Source organism: Lagenorhynchus albirostris, chromosome 14, assembly GCF_949774975.1.
Source record: "Lagenorhynchus albirostris chromosome 14, mLagAlb1.1, whole genome shotgun sequence".
Taxonomy (NCBI): domain Eukaryota; kingdom Metazoa; phylum Chordata; class Mammalia; order Artiodactyla; family Delphinidae; genus Lagenorhynchus; species Lagenorhynchus albirostris.
In genome coordinates, this window is record NC_083108.1 from 78803450 (window position 1) to 78829854 (window position 26405).

The 26405-nt window shown below is 42.6% G+C and overlaps 1 protein-coding gene across 2 annotated transcripts in view; it reads right to left on the reverse strand.

Moving 5' to 3' along the window:
- CIT (citron rho-interacting serine/threonine kinase) overlaps positions 1-26405 on the reverse strand; it is a 168929-nt gene that overhangs the window by 117524 nt on the left and 25000 nt on the right. For both annotated transcript variants that reach the window (XM_060121619.1, XM_060121618.1), the window contains exons 5-8: positions 19740-19882; positions 18748-18841; positions 12517-12720; positions 10919-11072 (exon numbers count right to left, since the gene is read on the reverse strand). In XM_060121619.1, coding sequence (XP_059977602.1) covers positions 10919-11072; positions 12517-12720; positions 18748-18841; positions 19740-19882 — 595 coding nt within the window. The remainder of the gene's footprint in view (positions 1-10918; positions 11073-12516; positions 12721-18747; positions 18842-19739; positions 19883-26405) is intronic.

The window sequence follows — 26405 nt, forward strand, 5'->3', positions numbered from 1 at the left end:
ATGCTGTGGTTGAATGTTATCCTTTTCTTTCCATCCCCAGGGACCAACAGAGTCGGGCACTCTTTTCTAAAGTGAAGACACTGAAATTTGTTCCCAAACCCTCAGTGGTCATGAGCCACCTGGACCTCCCACTGGTCGTCGTCCAGCTCTGATCTCTTCTGACTCCTGCCAGCCTCCCTCTTTAGTTCTGTCCGAACTCTGCCCTCGGAAAATGAGTGTAAATGCAATCGCCGCACTTCACAGAATTGACTGGAAAGCTGGCTGTCGAACAGAGTCCCAGATGTTTAATATAATGTTGAATCTTTAGCCAAATCATTTCCATGTTTCCTGGAAAACCTTCCAAGCAAGTGAGAATTGAAGGGTTGAGGACTCCAATCTACGGGCTCTCTAACAAACCTATTCCCCATTTCCCATCTTCTCCCAGGAAAGGCATGAATTTGCCACATTTAGAAATGATTTTCTGAAGTGGGATTTAGCACTGCAGCACTGGCTTACACTAAGAGGCACCATAAGACGCGGTCATAAGGAAATCCCCAGGGTACGTATTAGAGGGGTGCGCTCTACCACGTCACAAGGGGTCTCATTTTGGGGAACCCCATGTTGAAATTCCTCAGGGCTCAGTACCAGAAAACTGAGTCTTTTCTGAGCACACCATTCTGGATTTTTTTCTCATGGGACTGAAGCTCTTACAACTGTTCGTATTCTCCTTTTTGCTTTGGCCACTAGGAGGCTGAGGATCCCAAATCCGTCCCCGTCTACCAATGTAACAGGAATTTGTTTGTTTTTACCTTTAACCCTGACTCTATTTCCTTACCCTGACACTCCCTTCACCCAGATTTCTCCATTTATTTATTTTTCTCATTTTAGTATTGCAATTATCTCTAAAGTAAGCCATCTCAAGTTATCTTGGAATAAAGTGGAATATTACATATTTTTAACCTCTCTGGAGGCAGCTTCTAAATTCAGACTAGAGGGGGAGATCCTAGGATCCTAATCCATATGCATTTAGCTTTTTAATTTTTTTTTGGCCCCAATATGTGGCTTGCAGGATCTTAGTTCCCTGACCAGGGATTGAACCCAGAGCCCCGGCAATGAAAGTGCCAAGTCCTAACCACTGGACCACCAGGAAATTCCCTGCTTTTAGCTTTTTTTAGCCTATTTTCTCTTATCAATAACTTTATAAAATATAAAAATAAAAAAAATTAAAAAGCAGAACAATTCCCAAGAGACATACAAATATTTCCCTGCATATCCCTAAGCCTGTAAGAGCTACTGACCACGTCCCCATTATTCCTTTTTTATGTTTTAGCAGGTGGTGCCAGCATGCTCCTGGTCCAGTAAATTGAGTTTCTGCCATCACTATACCATCCCCTTACCCTTCTACCCTCCTCTCCCTCATGCTGATCCCCCGAACACCCCCCAGTTCCCCTTCCTCATTTCCTCCAGCCCCTGAAGTGACTGGGTGGGTATCGCACAGGGAGATACATTTAAAGGCCAACCCAGGTTAACAGAGAAGTACATCTGCTGTCCTCCTCCAACTAGCTTGGAAATCAAAACATGGCCAGAATCCAACTAGCTTAGAAATCAAAACATGGCAGGTGTGCAACTGCTAGAAACCCCAAAACAAGCAGACCTTTAAAAGACTCAAAACCAACACACACACACACACACACACACACACACACACAGTGTACAAGTCACTGAGATAATGCTATTCTAAAAGCAGAACACCAAAAGAAATAAATGAAATATGCATGTCAAAACCATAAGGGGTTTTCATTTGAGAAGACAGAACCATTCATCAGAAGTCAATGTCAGGATGGCCAATTCAAAGTATAAACATGGTGGGATTGTACAAAGACTTCTCCTTCATTTATTTCAATGATGCAGGAAAACAGCCTGACAATAAAAACTCCGGAATTCTTAGGAGTCAGTATAACAATGCAGTTGAGTACAGACTATACTGGTGTTTATATTAGCATACAGAATGTCTTGGAAAGTTACACAAGAAATTGACAATAATGGTTCACTTTAGGGAGAGGCACTGGGCATGTGGTGGGAAGGAGACAATTTTTCACTATTTAACCTTCTGTGTTGCTTGAATTTTTTTTTTTTTTTATCATGGACTGTACTGCTTTTGCAAATAAATTTTTAAAAAGCAAAGTGAACTTGGGAATTCCCTAGCGGTCCAGTGGTTAGGACGTTCTCACTGCCAAGGGCCTGGGTTCAATCCCTGGTCAGGGAACTAAGATCCCACTAGCTGCACGGCACGGCCCAAAAAAAAGCAAAGGGAATTTGGAGTCAAGGAGACCTGAGTTAGACTCCTACCACTGCCAACTACTGGTTCAACTACTGGCCCTTTGCCAGTGGCTTCATCTCTTTAGGCCTCAGTATCCTCATCTGTACTGTGGGCCCAAATATAGTGTCTGCCTCATAGAGGTTTTAGGAGGAGTAAATAGGACAATAATATGCATAGTGTGCTTTGCAGGGCCCCTAGGCACATAGTAGGTACTCAGTAAAGGGCACAGCAATATAATACACACCTAAAAAGTGATAATGAAGGAAATGTAATCCATCATTAATTGAAAGTAAATATGATTATACCGATTACCTTGTAATAACCTATGATAGAACATAATCTGCAAAAATACTGAATCACTATGCTGTACACCTGAAACCAACACAACATTGCAAACCAAAATATACTTCAATTAAAAAGAAAAAAAGTAAATACGGGACAAGAGTAATGGTGGGGGCAGTGGGTAGAAGGCATACAAATGCCTTTTATACAACCACCTATTTGCTATCAGCAGGAAGAGATTAAGTTAAACCACCATCTCGAAAGATATGAAGGATGTACAGTCCATCTGAAAGAAAAGCTTTAAATTCATCAAAAGCAGAGCCTAAAATCCAGCATTTCCAAGCATTTCCATCCACCCGGGGAAGTCCTTAGCCAAAAAGCGGTCTCCCCTTACCCTGAGCCCAGTGGAAAAAATGAGGAGAACCCAGCCAAGATGCACAAGAAACTCTCAGGCTGACAGATCTCGTTTTCTCCTTTTGCAGGGCTTCACAAATGCTACACACAGAAATTTTATTCCTAGGGATCTTACTGAAGTGCAGCTTCTGACTCAGCAGGTCTGGGGTGGAGGGGAGCCTGAGTCTGCATCTCTAACAAGCTCCCAGGTGATATCGGTGATGCTGATGCCACTGGTCCATGGACCACACTCAGTGAAGCAGGGTCCCCCTGACCCCAGACTACAGTTCCACTGCTGGTTAGCAATGGCAGTCTTGAGTGACTCTGATTACTGTGATATTCTCTCTCCTGGTAACTATCTGACCAATCCTTCTAAAACAATGGTTCTCAAGTAGGAGCGGCTGTACCCACCAAGGGACACTGGGCAAATGTCTGGAGACATTTTGGGTTGCCACAGGGGGCAGAGTGCTACTGGCATCTGTGGGTGCTGCTAAACATCCTGCAATTCACAGAACAGTCTCTGAACAAATAATTACCTGGTCTTCAATGTCAACAGTGTCGAGGTTGAGAAACTACATAACCTAGAATAAACAGAAAACATGAATCAAGTCCTCTCAATTCACCTTGAGACTATAAATCACAATTTTAGAAGTGAGGACTTCCCTGTGGCGCAGTGATTAAGTGTCCACCGGCCAATGCAGGGGACACGAGTTCGAGCCCTGGTCTGGGAAGATCCCACATGCCACAGAGCAACAAAGCCCGTGCACCACATCTACTGAGCCTGCGCTCTAGAGCCCATGCGCAACAACTACTGAGCCTGCATGCCACAACTACTGAAGCCCACGCGCCTAGAGCCTGTGCTCCACAAGAGAAGCCACCGCAACAAGAAGCACGTGCACCACAACAAAGAGTAGTCCCCACTCGCAGCAACTAGAGAAAGCCCGCGCGCAGCAACGAAGACCCAATGCAGCCAAAAATAAATAAATAAAATATAAATAAAGAAAGAAAGAAAACAGCTTTATAAAAAAAAATATTTTAGAAGTGAGTCATCGATCCAACGTGGTCCTTTCCCAGGCTAGATCTGAGGCATGGGGAGGGTAATAGATTAGCAGAAAGAAGGGGATGCTGTATATGGGGAAGGGGTCACTGGGTCACAGTCTACATTTTGTTTAAGATCAAGCATATGTGGTTCAGTAAGCCAGTGGGTGACCTACTAAGCATTCAACTTTCTACTTTTTTGGTTTTTTGGCCACACCACACAGCTTGCAGGATCTTAGTTCCCCAACCAGTGATTGAACCTGGGCCCACGGCAGTGAAAGTGCAGAGTCCTAACCACTGGACCACCAGGGAGTTCCCAAACTTCCTACCATTATGTGGTATGGCAATTTAAACAGGACTACAGCTCTATTTAAGCAAGGGACCTATAACTTAGACTGTACGTTCCCTGAAAGCAGGGGTGTATCCAAATTTATTCATCAATAGAGCTACAGCACCTAACACAGCACACAGCACTTAGCACGTAGCACTCAGATATCATGAAGAATCTTGTAGATTCAGAATTGCTACAAATTCCAAATGTGCTTGAACAGACACAGAGACTAAAGAGCGGTTTATTATTTGTCATCAACACAAACGTGATTAATAACAATTATTTACGCTAAGGCATGCATGGTATTGCTCTAAGAGCACGGGCTCTATCTAGAACCACCCAGACCGCAACCCAAATCTAGACCCTCTCTCTCACTTGCTGTATGACCTGGGACAAGTTACCACAGTGTACATATCTGTAGAATGGGTACAATAATTCTTACCTCTGAATTGTTCTGAAGTAACGTAGCATAATATACTTAAATACCTGGTGGTTGTCACCGAACAGTTGCTACTTAACCAGTGTTTCCTATCAGACTGAAGGACTGAAATAAAACACCCAGTGAGTCTCACGGTGCTGATTTCTACATGCAACAATAAGTGAGAATTTCACCCGAGGCTAGGAAGCCATAGACTCCCTTTCCTTTAAACCAAAGGCCATCATCCCTCAGGTTTATAGAGTGATCACAGGGTTGTGCATCTGCGGTTTCACTACAGCCATTCGGGGGCCAGGTAGTGAATAATGATCAACGACAAAGGAAGCTCTTCAGCAGGGGAAAATCTCAAGGCAGATCAGCACACGACCACCACTGAGTCACTACCGGATGGAAATGAAACGTACTCTCTGTAACAAATGCTAAGGACCTGGAAACTCAAGAGTGATTTTTCAAGAACTGTGCCTTTCTGAGAAGAGTGAAAGGAAGATGATTCAAGAGAAGAAGGCCGAGTCATAAGCAACAGACAAAACAAGTTCTCTAGAGCATTAGCCATAGATGCTCTAGGAAACAACCTACAATCAACACTCTCATTAAGCGTTTCTCACTGTCAAGACTTGGCTGGTTTGGATGAAAGGTGCAAGCATGCTGGTTCCGTTGACGTCACTATGCCTTTGGGGGAAGACATTTAAAAAGATGTGAGTAGAAGGGCACACCTGACAGTAAAACTCTCCCATTGACACGAACAGGTGCATGATGCCAGGAAAGGTAGGTATAACCCCAAAGGCATGAAAGAGGGGGTCTGATTGGCTTCAACTTTCCAGAAGCCCAGAAAATCAGGCGGGGGGTACAATCAGACTCCTGCCCAATATCTGAAACATCACTGGAATTGCACAGCTCGGGGCAGCTAGTATACTTAAGAAGCCCCCTACTAAAACTTGGAAAGCAGCCTTGAAATAATAGTAATAAGCAGCTAAAAACTCAACTTTACATCTGATCACATGAGGCTGGGAATGAAACATCAGGGTAATAGGTGCACGGTAACCCATGAGAGTGGCAGTAACGCATCAGAGAGCTCTTGACTTGCTGGGAGAATAAACACTCCTGAACTAGGTCAGATTCCTGATTCAGGTGGTGTTGCCCACAGCAACTCCAAGGGGCCGGACCCAAGAAGGTGCAGATGCTCCATCTGACCTCAGGGGTCAAAGCCGAGGCATGTCCTAGTTTCTCCCAGTAGCCACTCCCAATTCTGTCACTCATAAACTTGCCCAAACCCTTCTTAAATTGCATTTATATATCCTGCCAGGACCACCTATTGAGATAATGAGTTTTAGAAGACTATTACCTGTTGTGTTAAGCACTACTTCCTTTCATTGGTTACAACCAGAAAAAGAAGAATTAGCGGTGAAATAGCAGAAAGGCTAATGTTGCTTTCATCAAGAGACAGTCTCGTGTGTGGAAATATGTAACAGTCTGGAACCACAAGGCATCTGAGCAGCAACTAGGAACTCGGGAAACCTAATGACTTCAAGTGCTTTGGTTGATGAGACTCACTCAATGTGTGTGAGAAACAGGACTAAACAAAGGCATAATTTCTGTTAGAGTTACCTAGTAGAAAATAGCTCAAATGGCATGGAGTCCAGCAATGTTTTCAGTCACAAACCCTGAGTTGATTGCAAATACACAAGGATCAGAGGTTGGTGGAAAGCAATAAAATCTGCTAGGAGACACTGAAAATGAATACCATAGCACTCTGTGCAGTCAGGGATGCCATGGAACCTCCAGGAAAAGGCCCTACCAATCCTCAGTGGGCATGGAGATCCCACCCACTGGCTGAGCTACACAAGCATCTCAGCCATGATAAGTCATATCTACTGCATACATTCTAATTGCAATATGGTACCCTGGGTTGATTCCTGGAACAGAAAAGGGACATGTGTGGGGAAACTGGAATAAAGTCGAAGTTTAATTAATAGTTATGTACTAATGCTAATCCTATTTTGACAAATGCGGTATTGTTATGTAGGATGCTAACATTAAGAGAAACTGGGAGAAGCGTAGGTGGGAACTCTCTGTACTATCTTTGCAACTTTTCTATAAATCTGATATTATTCCAAAGTAAAACGTTTATTTAAAGTGCAAGAAATTGGGAGTTCCCTGATGGTCCAGTGGTTAGGACTCAGCGCTTTCACTACCGGGGGCCTGGGTTCAACCTCTGGTCAGGGAACTAAGATCCTGCAAGCTGCACAATGCGGCCAAGAAATAAAAATTAAAATAATCAATTAATTCATCTTAGAAAGAAAATAAATTACAAGAAATTTTCTTTAAGGCAAACATATTTCATGACTCTTCTGAACGACTGTATTGGGACTTATATTTTAAAAACCGTCAAGAGGGACTTCCCTGGTGGCTCAGTGGTTAAGAAGCCGCCTGCCAATGCAGGGGACATGGGTTTGAGCCCTGGTCCGGGAAGATCCCACATGCTACGGAGCAACTAAGCCCATGTGCCACAACTACTGAGCCTGCACTCTAGAGCCCATGAGCCACAACTACTGAGCCCACATGCCACAACTACTGAAGCCCACGCGCCTAGAGCCTGTGCTCCGCAACAAGAGAAGACACCACAATGAGAAGCCTGCCCACCGCAACGAAGAGTAGCCCCCGCTCGCCGCAACTAGAGAAAGCCCGTGCACAGCAACGAAGACCCAACACAGCCAAAAGTAAATAAATAAAATAAATTTATAAAAAAAAAAACACACCAAGAGTTTCTGTTAGAGTTTTAGAATCAGGATTCAAGGCAAAAGACATGAAAAGACATTTTTCTAAAGAAGACATACAAATGACCAACAGGTATATGAAAAGGTGGTCAGCATCACTAATCATCAGGGAAATGCAAATCAGAACCACAATGAGATACCACGTCACACCTGTTAGGATAGCTATCATCAAAAAGATAAGAGATAAGGGGCTTCCCTGGTGGCGCAGTGGTTGAGAGTCCACCTGCCGATGCAGGAGACACGGGTTCATGCCCCGGTCCGGGAAGATCCCACATGCCGCGGAGCGGCGAGGCCCGTGAGCCATGGCCACTGAGCCTGCGCGTCCGGAGCCTGTGCTCCGCAACAGGAGAGGCCACAACAGTGAGAGGCCCACGTACCGCAAAAAAAAAAAAAAAAAAGATAAGAGATAATCACTATTGGCAAGGATGTAGAGAAAAGGGACTCCTTGTGCACTGTTGGTAGTAATATAAATTGGTGCAGCCACTATGGAAACAGTATAGACGTTGCTCAGAGAACTAAAAATAGAACTATCATGTGATCCAGGAATCCGTCTTCTGGGTATACACCCAAGGAAAATGAAATCAGTACTTCAAAGAGCTATCTGTGCTCTCACGTTCATGACAGCATTATTCACAGTAGCCAAGATATGGAAACAACCTAAGTGTCCATCAGTGGACGAATGGATTATTTACATATGTGTGATGGAATATTACTCAGCCTTAAAAAAAGAAGGAAATCCTGCCATTTGCAACAATATGGATGAACCTGGAGGTCACGGTGCAAAGGGCAATATGACATGCATGGAAAGAAAAAAACTACATGATCTCACTCATATGTGGAATCTAAAAAAGTCCAATACATAGAAGCACAGAGTAGAAAGATGGTTACTGGGGTGGGGAGGTGGGGGAAATGGGGAGATTCTGGTCAAAGAGTACAAAGTTGGAGTGATGTAGGATGAACAAGTCCTAGAGATCTAATGTACAGTGTTATGACTACACTTAATAATACTGTAGTGAATACTGAAAATTTGTTAAGAGAGCAGATTTCAGGTGCTCTCTCATAAAAGAAAGAAAAAAGAAAGGGAGGGAGGGAAAGAGAGAGAGAGAGAACGAGGGAAAGAGAGAGAGAGAAGGAGGGAGGGAGGGAGGAAACTATGTTAATTAGCTTCACTGTAGTAATCATTCCACCATTACGTATGTATATCAAATCACTATGTTGCGCACCTTAAATATATACAATTTTTATTTTTTTGTGTTTTTTGTTTTTTGTTTTTGCTGTACGCAAAACACTGTTGTGGCCTCTCCCGTTGTGGAGCACAGGCTCCGGACGCACAGGCTCAGCGGCCATGGCTCACGGGCCCAGCCGCTACGCGGCATGTGGGATCTTCCCGGACCGGGGCACGAACCCGCGTCCCCTGCATCGGCAGGCGGACTCTCAACCACCACGCCACCAGGGAAGCCCACAGTTTTTATTTTAAAAAATAAGTTTAAAAAAAGAATCAGGATTCAGCTGGATGAGAATTCCCTCATATGAACTGGGTGTAGGAGGGGGAGAAACACGTGTTAAAGATAAGGAAAAACTAAGTGGATATTTATCAGGATATGGAAACATTAAGCAGGACCACAGGAGACATGGTGAGTCAAGTGTGGAGGCAACAAGTGTGAAGATGACCAAGACTGCAGTGACCCATCCCAGAGTCATCTCATCCCAGTGATAACCACGACCTTCCACAAGATGGGCCTCATGATGGACAGCAGGGGCCACGCTCTGCGCCAACACATATCCTCCCTGGGCACTATGTATTATAATTTACAGAACAGTGCTTACCCTCGTAAGCCCAACAAGCCTAAAACCAATAAACAGCCTGAGAGGAAAAGACTAGAACGAAATCTGAGAATTCTGACATGATACCAAAAACATCATCAAGGTTTACCAAAATACAGAATAAAGTTACCTGTGTAATTAATCACCGTTCACTGACTTACTAGAGTGAAGATACATTATTAGACACCATCGGCAAGGGCAGGCATAAAAAAATGAACTTTCTTATTCAAGATTACAGAGATAAGGTAATGCCAGAAAAGATTAAGTATCTGAGCAGCATCAAAAAGAAACTGTTTCAAATCTTTCCAAAAGCAAAAAAGGAAGACCACACTGAAAACATATTGCTGCGGGAATTTCGGAATTCCCTGACGGTCCTGTGGTCCTGTAGGACTCGGTGCTTTCCCTGCTGAGGGTGCAGGTTCAATCCCTGGTCAGGATATAACGAATATCCCACAAGCCACTCGGCGCAGCCAGAAAAAACAAAAAACGTATTGCTGGTTAAAAGCTCTGAACCTTGGAGATCTGGGGGTTGGTGCCTAAAGATTTGAAAAATACAGTGATGTCGCTCACGGAAGCGAAAAAAATGCCAAGAGCAATTTATGGAAATACAGCCTACTTAAATATTTTGGCAGGGGGTCAGAGAAACCATCAAAATGGACAATACTGCCTGTTAACCCAACTCATACATTCCAGCTGAAGGTACAAGAGGTTATAATTACAATACAGATCCAACCAGAAGCCTGGTTTTGACACCTAGAAATGGATTCCATTTCCCTATCAGGAGGGAAATCACTAAAAATCAAACACTCAACCAGGCCAACTGCTTTCCTGCAGACCCTAATCTACACTAATCACTGGGTCAGGTCATTAGATCACATTCAATCAACAACACATCCAAGAATAAAAAGGTTGAAAAAAAACCACCAATTTGTAAAACACCAAACATTTTGCATTTGTTGATAACAAATCAGGTCTTTGTTTTTAATGAATTTAGTTTGCACTAATTGATAACAAGGCGATGTATGAATGAATCCACTGTGCATGTGCATTATAGGTTTTACATGCTTGTGAGCAAAGACAAATATTTTAGAGGGAAACAAACAAATACAGCAAGGCATTCATGGCTTTAGGGCAGGCTTGGCCATTAGCAGAGCAACCCTGGCACTTTGCCTAATCTGAGTCTTTTTCCTATTCTTGTGAACGAAATAGTTAGGTCCACTCTTCTTCTGGGAAGAAATTCTGTCAAACCAAGTGACAACCTTCACTCTCTATCAATCTGTACCTCTAATGTACTGAGGGGTAATAATCCAAAGGCCACATAAACACAGAGTTTGATTAAGTGACCCAGTTCTGTGCCAACAATGTTAAAGAAGACTTATTACTAAAGACAGCTACATCATTACCCTTTTCTACTCCTATAAGTAATTAAAACCCTTACTTATATAATTTATACCAGCTTCTGTGGGCCAGAGTAATTTCAGATCATTCTTAAGCGTTTCTTAATCCCAACACTGGAATTGAAGGAACACGACTCTACTTACAGTTTCGAATGTCACTCCAGTCGATTTTAGAGAAGAAAGGATGACAGCAAAGGCCTTCAAACTTCAGTCTCTCTTTCTGGCCACACAACAAACTTTGGATCAGATCAAGTAATTCACTGCTAACTTTGGGATCATCTGGAAACTTCAAAAACCGCTATTTCAAAAAAAAATAATTATTATTATTCCCTTAGCAAATTCAGCTTCTCATGTCTCCAAGTTAAAAAAGTAATTCTCGTATATGCAAGTTTCTTTCTTTCTTTTTTTTTTTAAGAAGGAAGTTTTATGCCCTCTTAACTTGGGACCAAAGGCATGTTCCCAAAATAAACAGCCTATTCATATCAATAGGCCTAGCTCCCTTGCAAGGGTTCAATACCCTTCATAACTTGATCCCTGTACCCTCTCCCATCTCATCTAGCTACACTCCCCACCTCGCTGTTTGCCAACCAACAATAATGAGCTATTTAAAGCTGTCTGAACAAATCACTCTGTCCTCTCTGCCCAGAAGGCCCTCCCCAACCTCAGCCCCTCTTCCCTGCCTACCTCCCGGCCTCCCTCTCCCACCCTATCACTCACTCCCTCCTGCGTGCTCCCCGTGTTCTGCTTTTGCACATACACGGTGTATTTTGATTTGTGTGATGATGGAGAAAGAAGGCCGAGAGGGCCTTTCTCCTTCTTGGCCATAACTGCAAACCTGGTACCTAACACCTAACAGTGCCTAGTGCAATTCACTCGTTACTGAATGAATGGATGGAAATGAAGGAAACAAATGAGCCCCAAGCATCATCTCAGGGGAAACTTTAACTCAGGAGTAGACTCAGGAATAACAAATAATGTATATATGTATTAAGCATACAAAAAGTGTACTGTACATAGAAAAATATGCATTAAGCATCTCAGGAAGAAACTGGATGATATATAAAAACCTGTGAAATACATTCTTTTTCCTTTTGGTTGAAACTAAAACATAGATATTCATCATATCCTTAAGAAATGGGCTTACTATAGTGACAAATACAGTTATCAGAAAATAGGTTTAATTCTACTTTATGTATCTATTACTGTATTTCTAATCCATGTCTTTGACTTTTACTACCATGTTTGACAGCCAGCAGTACTAAGCAGTATTGCATATAAGAACATGGATTTCAAAGCCAGACTGCCTGTGCTATTTTGGGCAAGTTACTTAACCACTCTGTGCTTTGGCTTCCTCATCTGTAAAATGAAAATAATAATATCATCTACCTCACAGGATTGTTTGAGGATTAGCCAAGTTAATGAACTATATTTCACAAATTTTAAGATTCCCATTTTATTCACAGTTGACAACACTGAAATCAATGAAATATCCTAGATTAATGGGCAGCAGTTTTTCTTTTTTAATGGTACATAAAATGATGGCATAAGCTTATAATTACTGGCAGCTGAGAGTCAATATAATACAATTAATAAAGCATTTAGAACCACTTTTGGCGTAAAATGCTATATAAAGTAGTTGTTGTTATTATCCAGAACTGCTGGTTTACATTATAAACTTTCATTCGCACAATTTTAAACGACATTTCTCAATATTACTTCAAAATCTAATAATGGCTCTTTACCTGGAAATTCATGATGTTACTGAAGGTTCTGGCTGAGGTTCCCTCAGTGAATGGGGACCTTCCATAAACCATCTCATAAGCAATAACTCCCACTGACCACCAATCACAGTCTAGGCCATAGGCGCCTTTTCCATCCCCATTCATGACGGTCAACACTTCAGGGGCCATGTAATCTGGGGTCCCAACTGGGAGTTTGGCATTCACCTGGAAACCCATAAATAAAATGAACACAGCAAATTTTCAATTATCCTCAAATGGATTACCAACAGACATAAGCTGATTTGCCACTGATTACTATTCTCCCAGGCACTTGAACTTTCTGTCAAGTGGCACAGCATCAGGAAAAGCAAATGATTCACTAACTTAAAAAAAAAAAAAAAAACCACATAATATAATCCAAAGGCAAAGGGCCCAGGGTTGTTGATGATACATACATTAGTTACACAAATGATGATGATACATACATTAGTTACACAAATGAGTTGGGTATATGCCTACAAAGGAAGATGTCGTTCCTGATACATCTTACTGATATGACAGAACTTCTCTTACGTATGAAAACAGTAAAACGATAACAACATGTAAAGATGAATCTAAAAGATCTACTCATTATTGAAAAACTGGCAGCTAGCTGGCAACACAATACTGCAAGCATGTGTTATATCTCAAGTTTAAATATTTGGAGTCAACATTCCTATTCGGCCCACCCGCAGGGCAAGACATGATAAATAATTTCTACCAGAGGTCAAATGTTAATGAGTTCATTTTCCTCACCCCGAAATCCCGTTTCTGTGGTTCCCTCCCCACTGTTCAGAGACTCAGAGCCCTCCAATCCTATGGTACCGAAGCACCTGACCTTGACAAAGAAATATCAGGACAATGTACGAGGTCTTTTTATAAAGCTAATATATTCCATTTAAAGAACTGTCCTTATTTCTGAGAATTTGTCCTTCTGACTGGTTTAGTGTTTAAACATACTTTGTTTCTTGAAATGATGCAGATGAAAAGGGTATGTTTTCTGCCCCTCACCCCCACTCCTTCCTAGGCAACCTAGTAAGCTGGCAAACTTTTGGTCTTCAAAATTGTCTTGAAGTTTTATTGAATCATGAAATTTGAAGTCTAAGGATCACCTCTCTAACCTTATTCCTCATCAAAACAGAGAGGGCCTGATGTTAGTCACATATTGGGTTGACCAGTTGTCCAATAACCCTACATCTAAAAAGGCTCCTCTCACAGCAGCAGCTACATGGTACAAAAGAACTCTCTCCCCATTAAAGGGTGTTAATTGCCCCTGAGTGAGCTGAGAGATTTTATAGGTATGGCCACATACCTTTAAGGCTGGGCTTTATATCAAGAACGTCAATTTGCTTTGCTTTGCTTTGATTTGAATGGAGATTGAGAGGAAAGTCAATGTTTAGAGAAGATGCTAAGAGGTCTCCTTTCCCCAGTGACGAAGACCCAAGCTCTTCCAGCCCGAAACTTTAATCTGGTCTATTCCTCTGCCTCAAAGACCCATTGTTATAGGAAACAAAATCATTGTCCCTACTCCCTCTCTTTTCACCCCTTCCCTCAGGCCCATCACAGGCTTTTTTCAAACCCTAAACCCAGAAAGCAGTGCGATACTGTTATTCTTGACACCAGTCAGCCATCACTTTGAGCAATAGGGCTTCCACTGCAAACACATGCCTGGGAAAGTTAGATGGTCACGCCACCCAAGAAACCCACAGGCCTGTGCTGAGGGACTAAAGTGAGAAGAGAGGAGAAAATATTTGGTCTAAGACAGGACACCTTAAGCTTGAGGAAATGAGTGTAGCTTTGGTCAAGAGGAGGCCTTGATTTTGGGAAGCTTAAGCCAAGACTTCTGTCTTTTAATGTGTGTGTGTTAATGAGCTCAGCACAGAACTGAGATTAAATTACAAGATTTTTGGGGGAAAAAAAAAATCCTGAATGCTGACAACTAGAAATAAATATCTTTTTTTTTTAAATTGGGGTATAGTTGTTTTACAATATCTTTAAAATATCAAAACAAGAGAAGGAAAACTGTAACATCTTGGTTTGACTAGGTATTGGTAATGCCACTGTATAGTTGATTAAATGCTTACCCTTTATGCCTATTTTGCAAAACCATTAATACACAATCCTCAAATATTCATCATTTCTATGTATTAGATTTTATTTTATCATCACACTAGATTGTTTGGGGACAATTCAGTTCTCCTGAATATCCTTAGGAGATGGCAGCTCCCAGGGCTTGGTCACTTACTCACAACCAAAGAATTGAAAGGAAGTTGACTGGGTCATGTTTATCAGCACGACCCAGCAAAAGGTATAAACTGTCAATGCCTCATTTTCAAACTAATGGTTAGACTTACCAAAGAGTTGGATAACTCTGCAACTGTTTTTGCCCCATAACAGGTATGTGATTATACACATTTATGTCTAACAATTTTGTAAATTTCCAAAATTAAAAAAAAAAATTCCCTAGCTTGCTTTCTGTACTTCTCCTACCACAGTAATTAATATCAATTAACAAAGACTTTTAATGAAAATTAATGGCTCCTAAGTTTCCATTAGTTACTGACCTCCAAGTACATTAAACCTGTTCAACATGTAATCTGACACATCTTGATAAGGATTTTGCAAGATCCTTTCACTATCCTCTGGTGGCAATTCACAGCCAGCTACTCTGGGTGAGATATTAAAAGTGGGACCGTGTACTAGGAGCGCAGCCTGACTGCAGTATAACCATCTGACAAGGCCCCAGTTTTACTGAACTTTAATTTTCCCTGTATTGACAGGGAAGAAAATATACCAGTTCAGGAGGAGACAACAATAAAATGACTAGGAGACAGAAGAGTCTGTCACATTTTCGAGAGACAGAGGGTTGAAAAGAAAAGAAAGGAGGGAAGGAGGGGATTAACCCAGCAGATTCTTTTACAAGCAGAAAGCAGATGGAGAAGAAGGTAAGAAAACCAGTCTTCCTCCTCCCAATCCCCTTCCTGTAAAAATGCTTATACGTAAAACTGTTTCAAACCTAACTTTACTCCTCTAGCTGCCCAGGGTAAACATACACCTGCAGAAGCAGCCAGAAAAAATATTCTCGCTATGTTGTTCCTCTCATGGAAAAGTAATAAAATCTTTTCACTCCTCCATAAATCTCAAAAAGGGCTATCTCCTATGGGTTTCCAACCGCTAAATGGTAGTGATTATCTCTTAACATGCTATATAATGCTCTTTATTTATAATCTCCTTACAACTGTTTTCACAAGGGCTGAGTGAGACAGACTGGAACTGTTAGCTGTTTGCCATTCTCTGAGATTCTAATAAGGTGAAGTGGGTGACATCCCTGCTCAACACCCAAACTTCCAGGCAGTATGGTCCACCTGGAGGAACATAATGAAAATACTCCCAAGCAACATTCTGGCTAAAAAGCTTAAATATAAAGACAATGGAAGATGGGAAACTCAACAGATCTAAGATTCACAAATATCCAAAATACAATGACCATACGTGGCAGGTGGTAGGGAAAAGGATGAATGGATTTCAGGTAACATACAACAATTTCAGCAAGTGTAAACTATATTTTACATAGTATATTTTGAGTACTAAAAAAAAACTTTTGAAACCTACTTTAGACCTATAAAACATTCTATTTAAAGGAAACACGGTTCACCCACCATCGCTGATCAAAAATACAAAAAAAAAAGTATAATTCTGTATCCATACTTGATCTAGATTGCAAATTGTTGATCTTTTATAACAAAAGGGCCTTTGCACTTAAAGCAGTGCTAAAAATTCCTTCTCATCTGCTTGTCACATTCTGGCCCTAAGAGCACAAAGTTCTGGGGAGGCTATTCTCTAAGAGGAGAGGAGCTACAACATTCTCAAGTGTGTAGGACTGTGGGCCATTATCTCCTTGACCATCGAGCGGCAAATAAACCTGAGTGCCTCCGGAGGCTCCCCGCCTGAAGGGAGTGTTGCTACCGCTCGCAGAATTGGAAAGGGCAGTTTGCAGCACTGAAAAATAGACATTTAAAATGAAGAGGAGTCCTGTCTCTCCACCGAGGGCTCTGAAGACAGCGATTCCAGATGCAGAGATAGGACCTTACTCTTTATTCCCATTTCTTTCCCAAGCAGTGACTCTGGATCATAACGGAGTTTTCTCAGTAGGTTTTCTTATCGCAAACACACATTGCCAGCTCGAAGTGATAAGCCTTCTGATGCTTCTCGGTCCACAGCTGAGGTTCTCCACCAGGGGTGATTCTGTCCCCCAGGGAACACTGGGCAATGTCTGGAGACATTTTGGTTGCCACAACTGGAGGGGAGGGTGTCACTGGCATCCGGTGGGTAGAGACCAGGGATGCAGCTAAACATCCTACAATACACAGGACAGTACCACCCCCAACGAAGAATTCGCTAGACCAAAATGTCAGAGGTGCTGACTACATATCTAGGCTTCATTTTATTTCTAGATGCCTGATTTTATTAAGGTCATTAATGCAAGGTATAGGTTTTTGAATCCCAGATGATAAAACTTTGCATGATTTAACTTTTTTTCTGTACTTCATTCCACTAAATTGAATACCTAATTTTTCATGCCTGTTTCTTCTTTTTTTTTTTCTTTGGTCTGCATTGGGTCCTCGTTGCTGCGCGTGGGCTTTCTCTAGCTGTGGCGAGCGGGGGCTACTCTTGGTTGTGGTGTGCGGATTTCTCATTGCAGTGGCTTCTCTTGTTGTGGAGCATGGGCTCTAGGCACACGGGCTTCAGTAGTTGTGGCTCACGGGCTCTAGAGAGCAGGCTCAGTAGTTGTGGCTCGCTGGCTCTAAAGCGCAGGCTCAGTAGTTGTGGCGCACGGGCTTAGTTGCTCCGTGTCATATGGGAACTTCCCGGACCAGGGCTCGAGCCCGTGTCCCCTGCACTGGCAGGCGGATTCTTAACCACTACGTCACCAGGGAAGCCCTCATGCCTGTTTCTGAATTGTACATAATTTTTAAAACATAAAATTCTTTGATACTCTAATCTAATTATTAACGTAATGATCAAGTGTAATAGATTATAAGCACATAATCTGAGGGGGGGGATAAAAAACAACCAGTGCTAAGGCGGAAAAACCCTGACCTCAGACAAGGTAAGGAGCCTGTTTTTCCAAGAGCCTGAACCTGAAGGAAGTTATGTCAAGTGGGCCTCAGATCTGCAGAACAGGGAGGCCAAACCCTGGAATGCAAACAGTTAACAAAACCCGGATCCTTTTCCTCACATCAACATAATAATACCCACCTTTCCTCCAAGGAACTTGAGGGAAAAAAAGGAAATTTTATATATTGCCCTTCATAAGGACTAAACTCTCAGACCCAGGAGGCATTCTGAAGCGCAGCCACCCCTCACCTCTTCATTTCTGCATTTTAACTAGACCCAGTATTTTCTAGAGGAAGAATAAAAGCCCAAGTTTCTAAGGATTTGTCCAGATCACCAAGTGATTCAGTTGGGAAGTTAGTCTTAAAATCTAAGTCAATTTTTTCTTAGACTTACCATTTTTTTGCATAGTTGACCTGAAAATTTACATTTTAGTATGTACCAACTTTATTAGGTTTCTAAATTCTAATTTTCTTTTACTTTATCTTTTTCCTAAAGTATTCTCACTCTTGACCTCAATAGCTCCCTCTTGCCTTCCTATTAGCACACGGAATACAGCTTAATAATTATTAGCATGTGGAATACAGCTTAATTTTTACCAAAGGTCCAGGATTTAGAATCGACATTTTGAGTACTTGGTTCTTAATGCTTAATGCTTGGTTCAAATTTTCTGGTGATTACTTTCAATTTCATTGCATAGGAAATAGAGGATTTGAGATAAATAAGGTTACATTTCACCAAAATATTTAAAGTGAAAAAGAAAATGTAACAGAAGACAATCTATTAACAAGCAAGGAAAAAGAAGGGAAAAACAAAATAAGCATTTTCCCATCTTTTAATCCAAACTATAAGAATGTTCCTAAAAATGTTTTGTAGGGTATTAACAGGTATTTTACATAAAAGGGTACCAGATCAAGTAAGTCTGGAAAATCGCTGTGTCCCCATCCCCACCCACCCTGCAGAGAAATCATTTCACACACTGACAGACGAGGGCTCCAGAATGTCACTCAACTTTATCCCACGTTTTCCAAATCTATGAGGACCTCAGAACACTTTGTAGTCTAAGCTCTATTAAGTTATCTTATTCTATTTTGTTACCATCTTATTTGAGTTCATTTTAGCAGCTGATCCAAAATCCACCAGCTTGATGTGTCCCATTCGGTCAATGAGGATGTTCTCGGGCTTGATGTCTCTGTAAGAAAACCAAGGCCACAAATTAGTGTTATCTTCTCCATGACAATCATCAAGCAACTGCTAACCTAGGATCTTCCTTCAGCCAAGAATCTTAGTGCCTGTGGTTTTGCCATACAGACCTCCCTACTGATGGACATACATAATAAGCATTTTGCAAAACAAATTTAAGTAAAAGAATGAGAGAGAAAGAATAGAAGGGAAGGAGGGGAGAAAGAGAGGGAGGAAGGAGAAGGGAGGCAGAGAAGGAAAGGGAACAAAATAAATGTTATTAGATGCATTATTTCTCCTCGAGACACACATTTTACCTCAGGAGAGCTAAGGCCACAAAAACCTAGGGGATGTGCCCAAGGCCATGTGGCTAGTCAATGGAAAAACTGAGACGCTATTCAGGATTTTGCGGTTCCTGGTCTAACCATCATTCCATTCCCACAACATTCTCAGATGCTCGTAAAACACGAGCTGAGTGAAGATGTAAAGAAACACTTTTCAACGGAGGATGCGGGGGCACACCTTTGTCAGTTACTAACGGGCAAGGTCAGAAGTACAACTACACACACTTCTGTTCCTCCGGGGCATGCTGCCTCCTTGCACAAATCAAATTCAGTTTTCTACCACAGCACCCAGAGAACCCATGCAAGAGTTCCCGGTCTTATTAGGTGCATTGACAGATCCTACGAGCAAACGTGAGAATGTCACAATTTTAGATCTATTTCCCTGTTGAATGGGTAAGCTGAAACATCTGCCATTTTGGAAAATTTGCTTTCAGTAAATTATGGTGAAGATGGGCTAAAAATTGGATGAAGCATTATTTTCATGCTGAAATCATTCACTCTATTTTAGGAACTCTTAGGTGATACAGACAAATCCCCAGTCAACTACCAGAGAGCCTCACTTACCGATGTACATATCCCATCTGATGAACGCTGTGAACAGCCAAAATGAGTTCAGCTAGGTAAAACTGAATCATATTTTCATCTAATTGGTCCTCATATCTGTTCAAAAGTGACAGCAAATCCCCTCCAGGCTGATATTCCATGACCTGTATAGAATGCCAAAGTTATTAATTCTTCATACAGCCAAAAAAGGGGGAATGTTCTCAATTGGATCCTCGAATACTACCTGACATGTTATAATTACAATGTCTCCACAAAGCAATGAAGATGCATGAGGCATACTGTAAGTCATGTAGGACAAGGTCCCTGCCCTAAGGAAGTTACACCCGTTACCCAAGAGAATCAATACAATGAAAGATGAATCCTAAACGCCATGTGCAATGTTTGCAAGGCAAGCTTGAAAAGTTGAATTAAATCTATCCACTCACCCACCCACCCAAGGAGACACCCCAGACATTCCCTGGGATTAGGTACATAGCATAGACAGAAATTCCTGGAGGGCAAGAAATCCTCTTGCATCCTTTCTGCATTTCCCTCAGCACCCAGCAGAATACAGGAGATGGGCAATAAACATGATACAATCTCTTCCTTAAACAGTGTGGAAGGCAACCTGACCATCTCTGTTAAAAATTTTAAGTGTGAACATATACCCTCTGAACCAGTAATTCTGCTTCCGATGATTTATTTTACAGGAACTTACAATAGTTTGGAGATAGACAGATAAAGAGATTCAATGAAGCACTGTTTGTAACATGGGAAAAAGAAACCCTGGAAATCACCCAAACAGCCATTACTAAGAGACTGCTAAAATATGATTTATCTAAACTATGGGACAAGAGGCAGATACTAAAAATGAATGGACTCGATCTATTCATTCTGCCATGGAAAGCCATCTATGATGATATATAGTGATGCCCTAAAGAGGATACAGTAAAACTTTTTTGTGATTAAAAAAACATATATTACATTTGTTAGTATATACTTAAGGGAAAAAACCTGGAAGAATATAAAGTACAGCCTCAGGGAAAATGTTTGATTAGCAAAAGAAAGTCTTCCACCCCAAGAAACTGAAATCCTTCCTCCGTCTGATGATAACCGGGGGTGACATTCCTGAGTCGACACGAGGCTTGGAGGCTCATCTGCCCAAGAGGCTTCAAACCTCAGCCCGGTGACTTCACCTCTCTGCCTCTCAGTTTTGTCCTCTGTAAAATGGGGATAAGACTGAGTCCCTCGCAATGCTGTGCCTGGCGGCCACGAGATCCTCCACTGCTGTTCGAGTCCTTTCCTTTCCCTGAATTCACGGCACCATCCTCTCTGCTCTGGCTGGGAGAAGATGGGGACCCATTTTGACCGTGTCTGCATCCGCGTCAACCCCTCCTGTCCTTTGCTCTGATTTCCCATTTTAAAGTGTGGCTCATAGCCACACTTTAAATGTCTTTTATTTTAAGCTGTCTCAAACCCTTTCTGGAAAGAGGCAAGATTCAAATAAAAGTCTTTAAAAAAAAAAAAAACACTAAATCTCACAAACCACTGCATTCCAGAAGCCAACTCTGGGATGTGAATTCTCTTCATCCTCCTCCAAACTTCTGTTTGCTTTCAGTCCAGAATTAGAAGAAAGTTCTAGTCAAGTAAGATATGGAGCATCTGCACACGTCCCCAGAGGCCCCAGGCTGGTCCAGTAAAGACTCTGCCTAGCACCAGGTCAACCCCACACCGGGGACCCTGGGAGGGGCCAGTGACTTGCATGCCTTCCCCAAGAGCCCCTCGTCACCTGGCATCTTACACGTAGCAGATACTCAAGCAGATACTGGACAATTTGATCTAAGGTTCCATTTGCACTGCAACTGCTGGAAAAAAAAACTGATTTATGAACTAACAAGAACAGCAGCACTGAGAAGGGGCGGCAGCTGACATGCAGACTTTATTTTCCCCAAAGTCTTGGCAGACGTAAGCTGCTCGTGCCGGTCCTCAAAGAGCCAGCAGGAGGCACCTGGCTGCCTGTAGCTCACCCACGTGTCCCAGCCTGGTTCTCCACAGGCCCTGGGTACACGGGTGAATGCTAATTTTTTACGTCTGTTTTAAATATATATTGTCATTAAAAAGGTCTTAAATATCCACACACACAAAGAAAATTCACACATAATAACAGAAGTACTCATGCTTTTAGAACCAAAATGTCTTAAAATATAATAAGAACAATGAATATTTATGACGACACGTTGCAGTTATAAATTTTCTAATCGGGCTCTATTAAAGATGTGAAAAAAATAGAACGGCTCGCGAGTTTAAGGCTGAGAAAGTCAAGCATGTAGCAACTGCTGGCCACTTTTAAGAGCTCACGAATGGACCACTATTTAACACTTAGCGGTGACTCCTGAAGATTCTATTTGTAATGACTCGTGAAAAATAGTTCGGAAAATCAAAGCCATCTCTTCGAAAGGCAAAAAGATACATATTCTCTGCTCCTATTCAGAAGATCCAAATTCCTAAGCTGAAAATCCCCACCCAAACTAGATTAGTCAAACAATTTTGACTGGTCAAACAATTTTCCATTTCTTCAAAAGCGCTCGTCAATAAGCAAGAAAAATGACAACAGCTGCTAGGCAGCATGCTCTGCAACATGAGGTCAAGAAAGATGTACTAAACGACAAACCTCCTTATCAAAGAACCTAATCAGACTTGACCCACCAACAAGATTCTAGATTACCATACTGCAAATTCCAACCGTACACCATTAGGAGAATTTAGTTTGGGCATTTACTGGGTAAATTTGGCTGCCCCAAGATGTTACCCCATTCCCAAACTATCTTACCGGGGTACAGTCACTCATCCTGGGATGAATGGAGCCCAAGGGAAGATAGCTTGTGTGTGGTCAAGCCAAGTTTCATCGATCTTGCTGTTGAGGCTAAAGAAATAATCAAGAACCAGGACTTGGACACTTTCAGAAAACACTTTTGCACTTTCAAAAACGGTACCAAATCAAGAGCCTCCAGAAAAGGGAATCCTTCTACACTGCTGGTGGGAATGTAAGTTGGTGCAGCCACTATGGAAAACAGTAGGAAGGCTCCTCAGAAAACTGAAAATAGAGCTGCCATATGATCCAGCAATCCCACTCCTTGGCATATACCTGGACAAAACTCTAATTCAAAAAGATACACGCACCCCATGTTCATAGCAACACTATTCACAACAGCCAAGATATGGAAACAAGCTAAATGTCTGTCAACAGATAAATGAACAAAGAAGGTGTGGTATATAAATACAATGGAATCCTACTCAGCCATAAAAAAAGAACGAAATAATGCCATTTGCAGCAACATGGATGCAACTACAGATTATCATACCAAGTGAAGTAAGTCAGAAAAAGACAAATACCACATGATATCACTTATACGTGGAATCTAAAATGTGACACAAATAAACCTATCTATGCAACAGAAACAGAATCACAAACATAGAGTACAGACTGGTAGTTGCCGAGCGGGTTGGGGGAAGGATGGAGTGGGAGGTTGGGGTGAGCAGATGTAAGCTTTTAAATATAGAATGGATAAACAACAAGGTCCTACTGTATGGCACAGGGAACTACATTCAATATCTTATGATAAATCGTAATGGAAAAGAATATGAAAAAAAGAATATATATATATATGTATAACTGAATCACTGCTGTACAGCAGAAATTAGCACGACATTGCAAATCAACTAGACTTCATTTAAAAAAAAAAAAAAGAGGCTCCCAAAGCATCATCAAGTCACAAAGCAAGAGTTCTCAAGTCTTCATACCAGATGACACGCTGTAAACCAAAGACCGGGGTCAGCAGAACTGACGAACAAATTAGACCAAAGCCACCACCCAGGCTGTGCCAGACAGTCCATTCACAGCATTTGGATTTGCCCCCCAAAATGACTCCATGCCTGATTTTTTTACTATTCAGAGATGCCCAGGGAGGCAAGGTTCCCCCCAGAAATGTGGCTCCTAACCCAAGAAAACTGGCAAGTCCTCTAGGGCAGAGCTTCTCAAACCTGCGTGTACACCAGAATCACCTGGGGAAGCACTTTTTTTAAATGGATAAAACACATTCATCCACATAAATATGTGAGTGCCTATTATGTGCCAGGCACTATTCCAGATATCAGGAAAACAGCAGGGACTAAAACAGACAAAAATCCCTGCCTTCGTGGAACTGTAATTCTAGTAGAATGAAAAAGAATTCAGCAGTATGAAAGGGTAAAGTATGTCTCTTCCTCGTCTCAACCACTCAGGGAGCTTGCTAAAAACGTGGAGTCCAGGACCAACCCCAGACTTCATGGACAAGCTCCAGGGGTGGGGTCCAGGAATCTGCATTTTTAAGGAGCTACTGGGGTGATGCTGATGCAGCCAACCCAGAACTTATTTTTTTTAATGTTTTCATTTATTAGTTTCTTTTTTTTGTTTATTTTTGGGTTTTTTGGGCCCACTCTGCATGGCATGCAGGATTTTAGTTCCCCGACCAGGGATGAAACCCGTGCCCCCTGCAGTGGAAGCTCGGAGTCCTAACATCCTAACCACTGGACCGCCAGGGAGGCCTCCACCCAGCATTTTATTGAGACCCGATGCTGATGAGGCTGCGGAGGCATCACGGGTCCTTACTGCAACTAAATGACATGCTTCTACAGCAGAGGCGCCCCGGTTTGAAGCCTGGCTTTAATACACCCCTCACTTCTGCTGCTTACATTTTTCCACTGACTTCCTGGAGCCTTTCCGCGTATCAAGACAAGATCACTGGCAACAAAGGGCTGGAACATAACCAGTCCATGAGCACTGAAGCTACGATCCTGCATCCTTGCAAGGACGGGAGATGTCCCTGCAGGCCACCCCAAGAGTGATCACCAAGGCATGGTAATCAGAGACCAGGGAGATGAGAAGACGGAAAACAGCCCTACAGTGAAACAGCCCTGAACAATGTGACAACCCTGCAGATGGCAGAGAAGCACAGCAGCTGACAGACCAGCCTGGCTTGGAGCTATAATGGACTTGCTCTTTTAAAGCAAAGACGGTCCGGCCAACAGAGACAGACCCTTCTGATGGCAGCAGCTGCAGATGCTAATTAAAGGGCAAATCTTACATGTGTTCGTTTTGGAAGAAGCAGCAGCTTCTCTGCTGGTGTCTGCATCTATACTCCGGGTGCTGGGATGGCAATTCCCACCAGTTGTGTTGTGTCTGGAACAAAGGATAAATGTGTGTATTTGTTGTGTGTGCGCACGCATGCACATACACACGCATGCTTGCATGTATGTGTGTGCGTATCGGGGTAGATATGTAATAGCTCTTTAGCGTTCTATCCCAATTTGCATACTGGTGTCATCAGAGGCATACCGTGCTGGCCACATCTTAGAAACGTGTCCTTGAAATGCCTGCACTACAATCAGCATGACTGAAAGTGCCATGAAAATGGAAGGATGCTATTGGCATCATTACCTGCCAGTGTTCGTGATCTTTGGCACGGGGGAGGAGGGAATGGATACTCCAAGCAGAGTGGCCCCTGGCACAAACCCTAAATTATTTTTTGAAGGGCAAGGTGACCAAGAGAAAAAGAGTGAAGGCCCATTATTTCAGAAAATACGAATCCCAGCCTGAGTCATCCTTCTGTTCAAAAAAATCCTCATCGAGCATCAAATCATCCAGAGTCTTGGCAAGAAATCGCACACTCAAACTAGGTAACTGAGGACGTTAACTGAGGAAAAGCCTATTTGTAAAGGTGTGGGTGAGGTTAAAGGAAATGAACACGGGATGCTGAGGCACCCCGGGACTAGTAACAGCAGGGGAGTAGGTACCATTCGTTGGCCTGAGAAGGCAAGGAAAGGGGTCTCGGGTGTGTACACTATTACTGAAGAAACAGAAGCAAGAAGCAGTAACCAGAAACTAGCTACGGCTACAGGACAATGGTTCTCCAAGTGGGGTCTCCAGACCAGCAACAGCAGCATCACCTGGGAACTGGTCAGAAATGCAAATTCCTGGGCCCCACCTCCACCCCCACTGGATCAGCAACTCTGAAGGTGGGCCAGGCAAACCGGGACACCGTAGGAAAACTGTAGCCCCGAAAACGGTGGGACTCTAAATGCCCTCACTGGAGGGGGCCTTCCTGGTGGTCCCGTGGGTAAGACTCCGTGCTCCCAATGCAGCGGGCCCAGGTTCGATCCCTGGTCAGGGAAATAGATCCTGAATGCATGCCGCAACTAAGAGTCTGCATGCCGCAACTAAGAAGCCCACACGTCACAACAAAGAATGCGCATGCCGCACCTAAGACCGGCACAGCCAAAATAAATAAATATTTTAAACAAATAAATAAATAAATGCACTCACTTGAAATATGCCTCAAAAGACCAACACAAAACAAACCTACTTCAGAGAGTCCGCCTGCCGATGGAGGGGACACGGGTCTGTGCCCCGGTCCGGGAAGATCCCACATGCCGCGGAGCAGCTGGGCCCGTGAGCCATGGCCGCTGAGCCTGCGCGTCCGGAGCCTGTGCTCCGCAACGGGAGAGGCCACAACAGTGAGAGGCCCGCGTACCGCAAAAAAAAAAAAAAAAAAAAAAAAAAAACTACTTCAAAGGCACTGATAATTCAAAGAACCTCCTGAGGCAATAACACACTCAGCAACTGAATTGGAGTCAATAAGACATGTTAAT